Genomic DNA, 8,373 nt, shown 5'->3' on the forward strand with positions numbered 1-8,373 from the left:
CCAGGTAGGAGAGGAAGAGTGATGGATGGAAGGAGTGATTAAGTTGACTGTGCCTTTAAACAGCTTGGAAATATCCAGAAAATTATGTCATGGCTTTAGAAGCTTCTGATAGGCTAATTGACATCATTTGAGTCAATTGGAGGTGTACCTATGGATGTATTTCAAGGCCTACCTTCAAACTCAGTGCCTCTTTGCTTGACATCATGGGAAAATCAAAATAAATCAGCCAAGACCTCAGAAAAAAAATTGTAGACCTCCACAAGTCTGGTTCATCCTTGGGAGCAATTTCCAAACGCCTGAAGGTACCAAGTTCATCTGTACAAACAATAGTACGCAAGTATAAACACCATGGGACCACACAGCCGTCATACCGCTCAGGAAGGAGACGTGTTGTGTCTCCTAGAGATGAACGTACTTTGGTGCGAAAAGCGCAAATCAATCCCAGAACAACAGCAAAGGATCTTGTGAAGATGCTGGAGGAAACAGGTACAAAAGTATCTATATCCACAGTAAAACTAGTCCTATATCAACATAACCTGCAAGGTCACTCAGCAAGGAAGAAGCCACTGCTCCAAAACCGCCATGAAAAAGCCGGACTACGGTTTGCAACTGCACATGAGGACAAAGATCGTACTTTTTGGAGAAATGTCCTCTGGTCTGATGAAACAAAAATAGAACTGTTTGGTCATAATGACCATTGTTATGTTTGGGGGAAAAAGGGGGAGGCTTGCAAGCCGAAGAACACCATCCCAACCGTGAAGCACGGGGGTGGAAGCATCATGTTGTGAGGGTGCTTTTCTGCAGGAGGGACTGGTGCACTTCACAAAATAGATGGCATCATGAGGCAGGAAAATGATGTGTATATATTGAAGCAACATCTCAAGACATCAGTCAGGAAGTTAAAGCTTGGTTGCAAATGGGTCTTCCAAATGGACAATGACCCCAAGCATATTTCCAAAGTTGTGGCAAAATGGCTTAAGGACAACAAAGTCAAGGTATTGGAGTGGCCATCACAAAGCCCTGACCTCAATCCTATAGAAAATTTGTGGGCAGAACTGAAAAAGCGTGTGTGAGCAAGGAGGCCTACAAACCTGACTCAGTTACACAAGCTCTGTCATAAGGAATGGGCCAAAATTCACCAAACTTATTGTGGGAAGCTTGTGGAAGGCTACCCGAAACATTTGACCCAAGTTAAACAATTTAAAGGCAATGCTACCAAATACTAATTGAGTGTATGTAAACTTCTGACCCACTGGGAAAGTGATGAAAGAAATAAAAGCTGAAATAAATCATTCTCTCTACTATTATTCTGACATTTCACATTCTTAAAATAAAGTGGTGATCCTAACTGACCTAAGACAGGGAATTTTTACCAGGATTAAATGTCAGGAATTGTGAAAAACTGAGTTTAAATGTATTTGGCTAAGGTGTAATGTAAACTTCCGACTTCAACTGTATATGACACTGAACAAAAATATAAACGCAACATGTAAAGTATTGGTCCCATATTTCATGAGCTGAAACAATAGATTCCAGATTTTTTTTCTCTCAAATGTTGTGCACAAATTTGTTTACATCCCTGTTTGTGAGAATTTCTCCTTTGCCAAGATAATCCATCCACCTGACAGGTGTAGCATATCAAGAAGATTATTAAATAGTTGCGCAGGTGCACTTTGTGCTGGGGACAATAAAAGGCCACTCTAAAATTTGCAGTTTTGTCAAACAACACGTTGCCACAGATGTCTTAAATTTTGAGGGAGCGTGCAATTGGCATGCTGACTGCAGGAATGTCCACCAGAGCTGTTATCAGAGAATTTAATGTTAATTTCTCTACCATAAGCCGCATCCATCGTCATTTTTGAGAATTTGGCAATGGCCTCACAACCGCAGACCACGTGTATGGCGTCGTGCGGGTGATCAGTTTGCTAATGTCAACATTGTGAACAGTGTCCCATGGTGGTGTTGGGGTTATGGTATGGGCAGGCATAAACTACGTACAACGAACACAATTGCATTTCATCAATGGCAATTTGAATGCACAGAGATACCGTGACGAGATCGTGAGGCCCATTGTCGTGCCGTTATAGCTTGAGTACCAGTCTCTTTAGCTAACATTCCACTCCTGCCATTTTCAAATATGAAAATTCTATCATAATCTGGAGGTTAACAGATGAGTGGATCCTGATAAGATAAACCTCACAGCTATCCTCCAATCACAAATATTTTCTAAATATTGAAACTGTCACCCCCCCCCAGAGCGAGTTTACGTATGAACTGATATTGTTACACTTCAATTACAGCGTTTTTTACAATGCCAGCACACCAAACAAGTCTGTATCATGTGAGCGTACCCAGATGCTCAACTGAAGGAATTAGTAATCCCCCAAAAACTCTTACCCCAGGACACTTCACATGATAACTGGAATATTACAGCTAAATAATGGGTCCCAGACATCCCCTATGTAGCCTACATCTCAAGCCACACTGCTATGATTTCTCCCCATTGTGGACACTTCTATGTCTGATGAGGTTACTAAGGAAGGAAAAGCTCTTGTAACACAGCTTACACATGAAGGGCCTCTCCTTGGTGTGAACAGTCTGGTGCTGCTTCACATAGTTCACCTTAGCAAAACGCTTCCCACATGTGGGGCAGGCGTACGGCTTGTCAGCGTCTGTCCTAACGCTCGGCCTCCCACATTGTGACCCAATGACACCAGAGGAGGTAGAAGAAGCAGGAGCCACCACACTCAGGTGGTTAGTCTTTGAGCTCCTTCCTTGACCTCTAGCCATCGTTTGGGTGTTATTGGGATTGTGCGCTGTGTTATAAGCTAGGTACCTCTTGTGATGAACACCCATCCTGACCCTGTCTGTATTGGTGGGGTAACCATGAGGTAACTGAGGAAGGCTAGACCCAGGCTTTCTATGAAAGTCACCAGACATTAGATGAGATCCTGAAGGAGAAGACAGATTTCCTGATAGACTACCACCAGGGGAGTCTCCCACCACTCTCTGTGGAGGCTGAAGCCCAGGGTGACCTGCTCTGTTCATCATGGATACTGTGGTGTTTGTATCATAGGAACAGGAAGGTCTATCTCTATCAGCCCCAGGCCCTGCTTCATCCCTGCACTGAGACAGTGAAGAGAAGGGTCTGGGCTGCAGACTGGATCCCTGACTGGAGCCTCCGTCTCTCTGATGACCACCAGGATTGAGGTTGTTCAGTCCACCTGTCCACTGGTTGTGTTCTGTGTGGTGGTGGAGTCTCTGTCCTTTGTGGTTCGATCCTTGTACCGACTCGGGAAGGAAGAGCAACGGCTCCTGATCCAGGGTTCTTATCCGGGGCCAGGGTTTGTGACCAGCTGCTTCAGAGGTCAAGTCTCTCCCGCCAGCAACACTGGACATCAGCAGGTCCTCATGGACTGCAGACTGTAAACACAAATTGTACAGAAGAACATAAAGGTTTATATAAGAAGCTCTTTGCTGTACACAGAAAAACATGGCATGAAATGATTAAATGTTAACCATAGTCTAGCCTCTCTAACACTGTGATTCAAGTACCTAACAATATGGAGCCATTGGAGTTTATTATAAATAAATACATATAAATAATGTCCATATGTGTTGATTCAAGAATGAAGTTTGGGTTCCATAGAACGAAACGGGAAACTAAAGGCTTTCCCTTTCCTACTGTCATTTGTCAATGGGCTTGTGTATCCATTTAGTGTTGAGGCACTGGCATTGTCTGAGGTCTGGTTTAACAATAGGAGAGTGTGAGGAGGACGGCCAGGGAGTGTCTGTGTTGTCACAGGGTCCATGTTCCAGTTGATAGATGCTATAGAAGGTAGGCTGAAGGCAGCACCTGTTAGGGGGTTAACCTGAGGCGCCATCAGTCTCTCTGAATCACAACTATAGGAGCAGGACGGAGCATCGCTAGCCGAGTCTGTGTCTGTTCTCTCCTGCTGCATACGGACACCTCAAATCGACACCTCATCCAGTCTGTTGTCAGTTTAGTTGTTATTTTGTGTTCTGGTTGTTTTGTGTTTCTGGTTAACAGTGTTGTTCCCCAGCCCAGAGTTAAGGACGCTGTCCCATTCACTGACCTCCACTATGTCGCCTCTGATCCTGGCCTGCTCGGGGATGTCATCCCCCGGGCCCTTGGCTGCACCAGTCTGGGTCTGGGAATCCAAGATGGCCGCCCAGTCACCTCTGTTAGCCTCCAGCCAACTACCTACAGAAAGAGGTTAGAAAATAGACTTTACAAACATGGTAGAGAACTCTACATTTTGATTTTTTTTGTTGTCAATTACCTGGTCAAGTTCATACATTATAATGTGTGGTTTTGTATGTAAACACAAGTTGTATTGATGAAAACATTTGAATGAAGAAAATTAAGAAAAAAACTATAGCCAGACGCATCACTATTGCCATTGAATATCATTACTGTATCTAAGCTATATGTATTTCTCCCTTACCTTGCTCCCCGATCTTTAGTCCACTCAGCTGATCAATGCTCTCTGGTCCATCTTCTATTGTCTCCTCCTTGACCAGCAGCAGATCAGGCTTCCCATCCTCCATGTCTACTGACTGTAAGAGATACAGAGTGAGAGGATGTTGGATCAAGAAATTTGATATGAGCACCCTGCTATGGAGCATCTTCTGGCTGGGCAATGAGGGATTGCTATGAGTACTATGCAAACATGTTAGTTGATTTGATTAGTTGACACTAATACTTGGATGATTCAAAGGCATGGTACCACAGCTCTCCTCCTCTGAGACACTTTGTGGATACAGACCCTGACCTAATACCATTCAGACAGTAGTTCACAGTGGGCTCACCTCAGTGAGACTGTGTGTGGTCCTGTGCTGCTCAGCTGGTTCTTCTGTGGGCTCAGGAGGAGGTGTAGTCTGGTTGTCCTCCATGACCATGGTCCTCTCAGGGTTCCCCAGACCCTCCTCACAACCCTCCCCCTTCACCAGAAGCACCTCTGGACCCTCCTCCTCCTCCTGGAAGAGACAGGTGATACAGATTACAGACATACACTCCCTCAGGTACGTACACACAGATAATAAACACACTTTCAACATGGATTGTTTACCCATCCCATGTTTGAGTCCTATACTGTAGTTACAGAATGACTTCATTGTTGTTAAACCCATCATGGAGGACATAAATATGTTGTGGGTAAATAGTCAGCTATGATAAGTCAAAAGTCAGACAAACCTGACTAAACTATTTTGACGTGTACAGGTGTTTGTTAGTGTGTGGGAATGTGTAGGTATATTTACTAAGTGTTTATTGGTTATAAAGTGCTGTCAGTGTATGCAGCATAGGGTGTGATGAGACGTTTACTAAAGAGAGTCTCAATGAAAAGTCCCATTTTGTGTTTATTAACCCTTTACACGGCCTACAGTGCCTCCAGAAAGTAGTCATTTTCCACAATTTGTTGTATTACAGCCTGAATGCAAAATTTATCAAATGTAGATTTCTTTGTCACTGGCCTACATACAAATACCCCATAATGTCAAAGTGGAATTATGTTTTTAGATATTCTTACAAAAATTATAAAAAATGAAAAGCTGAAATGTCTTGAGTAAATAAGTATTGAACCACGTTGTTATGGCAAGCCTAAATAAGTTAATGAGTGAACATTTGCTTAATTAACAAGTCACATAATAAGTTGCATGGACTCTGTATGTAAGTGTTAAACATGATTTTTTTTTTTTTACTCTCTCAGGACCCCACAGGTTTTCCAATGACTCGCAAAGAAGGGTACCTATTGGTAGATGGGTAAACAAAAAAAGCAGACATTGAATATCCTTTTGAACATGGTGAATTTATTAAATTACACTTTGGATGGTGAATAAATACACCCATATACAGGAGTCCTTCCTAACTCAGTTGCTGGAGAGGAAGGAAACCTCTCAGGGATTTCACCATGAGGCCAATGGTGCCTTTAAAAATGGAGTTTAATAGCTGTGACAGGAGAAAACTGAGGATGGATGAACAACATTGTAGTAACTCCACAGTACTAACCTAATTGACATAGTAAAAAGAATGAAGCCTGTAAAGAATAAAAAATATTCCAAAACATGAATCCTGTTTGCAACAAGGCACTAAAGTAATACTGCAAAAAATGTGTCAAAGCAATTATTTTTTTGTCCTGAATACAAAGTGTTATGTTTGGGGCAAACCCAGTACAACACATTACTAAGTACCACTCTCTATATTTTCAAGCATAGTGGTGGCTGCATCATGTTGTGGGTATGCTTGTCATCACTAAGGACCGGGGACTTTTTCAGGATAAAAAAGAAACAGAACAGAGCTTAGCACAGGCAAGTGCCTAGTTTCCACCAGGTACTGGGAGATTAATTCACCTTTCAACAGGACAACAACCTAAAGCATAATGCCAAATCTACACTGGAGTTCCTTACCAAAAAAAACAGTGAATGTTCCAGAGTACCCGAGTTACAGTTTTGTAAATCTACTTGAAAATCTATGGCAAAACCTGAAAATGCTTGTCTAGCAATGATCAACAACCAATTTGACAGAGCTTCAAATAATAAAATGGGCAAATGTTGCACAATCCAGTTGTGGAAATCTCTTAGACCCAGAAAGACTCAAAGCTGTAATCGCTGTCAAAGGTGCTTGCTTCTACAAAGTATTGACTCAGGGGTGTGAATACTTATGTAAATTAGTTATATCTGTATTTAGTTTTTAATACATTTGCTAACATTTCGGAAAACATGTTTTCACTTTGTCATTATGGGGTATTGTGTGTAGATGGGTGAGAAAAATATATATTTTGAATTTAAGCTGTAACAAGAAAATGTGGAATAAGTCAAGGGGTATGAATACTTTCTGAAGGCACTGGATAATGATAGGGCTAAATTGAAATGTTTCTTACAGAAGAAATATGAAATGCATAAGCATGGTAGCAATTGAAAGGGAACAGTTTTGAGATTATGGAAACTGTTGCGTCCAAAGTAGAGGACACAACAGTTCACCTAACACAATACTGAATCGCAACATTACACTGTTGACTTGATGTGCATTTTACATTTACTGTACTTTTCACCGCATTTGCTGACAACGAAATTATAAAATACTCTTGATTCATTCAGTAACATGACAAGAATATTCCTGGAAAATGTGGGGTACGTGCAACATAAGACAGAAAAATGACAAGGGTTTGAGTGAGAGGTGGACACACACCTCTCAAAAGTGTACACAGTTCCTACGTAATTTCAATGCACTTTTATGACTCAAAGAACTGTCTCCAACTACAAGGTTCTTTTTTTGTTGCTCTCCTAGCTGTGCCGTTGAGGAACTGCAGCAAGCACACTTGTCGCAATCCAAAACCGGACCATTTTAAATGGGTGAGGTGGGCATCATTTGAAAGCTTGTTTTATTGCCAACATGATTAGCTAAGTTATAAAATACGATATTACAGTGTTAGGCTTTCACAAGACATTTCAGAGAAACAGATCGTAATTTTGGTGAGAATAGAAAGGAGTCATGAGTGCATTCAGGTGCATGTTCCGTGGCTAATAGACAGACTCATTTTGTTCAGAACAGCTTCTGACACCATGTCGTCTTGTAACTGTACATCAAACATAGGGATCATAAACATTGACACTGTAAACAGTGTACAAAACATTATGAACACCTTCCTACTGTTGAGTGGCACCCCCCTTTGCCCTCAGAACAGCCTCAATTCGTCGGGCATGGACTCTACAAGGTGTCGAAAGCGTTCCACAGGGATGCTGGCCCATGTTGACTGCAATGCTTCCCACAGTTGCGTTAAGTTGGCTGGATCTCCTTTGGGTGGTGGACCATTCTTGATACACAAGGGAAACTGTTGAGCGTGAAAAACCCAGCAGCATTGCAGTTCTTGCCACACTCAAACTGGTGCGCCTGGCACCTACCATACACTGTTCAAAGGTATTTAAATATTTTGCCTTGCCTATTCACCTTCTGAATGACACACAAATATAATCCAAGTCTCAACGCTTAAAAATACTTATTTAACCCGTCTCATCCACTTCATCTACACAGATTGAAGTCGATTTAACAACTGACATCAATAAGGAATCATAGCTTTCACCTGGATTCACCTGGTCAGTCTGTCATGGACAGAGTGTTCCTAATGTTTTGACACTGTGTATTTGACATGAGTTTTATCATATGCAAATGTGAAGTGCACATTTGGACTTATGAGTGTTTGGCTTGCTTGTATGACAACAAAGCTGTATTTATTATAATCCTTAACATCTCATCTTTCAAAATACATAGCGTCCTCTTAATTTACAGCATTTCCTTCATTCAGACAACAAAAAGTTGCCCAATTAGTGGGAGGGATGGGTGCAACTTGTCAC

General features: G+C 41.9%; 3 protein-coding genes across 4 annotated transcripts in view; all 3 read right to left on the reverse strand.

The window, feature by feature from the left end:
* LOC115191369 (zinc finger protein 23-like) overlaps window positions 1–8,373 on the reverse strand; it is a 417,143-nt gene that overhangs the window by 212,386 nt on the left and 196,384 nt on the right. The window lies entirely within an intron of this gene.
* Window positions 1–8,373, reverse strand: part of LOC115191176 (zinc finger protein 528-like) — a 77,316-nt gene that overhangs the window by 63,053 nt on the left and 5,890 nt on the right. The gene's annotated exons all lie outside the window — the stretch shown is intronic.
* Window positions 2,234–4,504, reverse strand: LOC115191364 (zinc finger protein 467-like). The gene is made up of 3 exons (XM_029749240.1): window positions 4,470–4,504; window positions 4,098–4,225; window positions 2,234–3,423 (listed from the first exon to the last, which is right to left on the reverse strand). Exon 3 carries the CDS (start codon window positions 3,397–3,399, stop codon window positions 2,488–2,490), a length of 912 nt encoding a protein of 303 aa, XP_029605100.1. The 5' UTR covers window positions 3,400–3,423; window positions 4,098–4,225; window positions 4,470–4,504; the 3' UTR covers window positions 2,234–2,487.

This window comes from Salmo trutta, chromosome 4, assembly GCF_901001165.1.
Source record: "Salmo trutta chromosome 4, fSalTru1.1, whole genome shotgun sequence".
NCBI lineage: Eukaryota > Metazoa > Chordata > Actinopteri > Salmoniformes > Salmonidae > Salmo > Salmo trutta.

Coding starts and splice junctions, on each gene's coding strand:
- LOC115191364 (XM_029749240.1), bottom strand. CDS start 3,399: ATGTCCAGTGTTGCTGGCGGGAGAGACTTGACCTCTGAAGCAGCTGGT.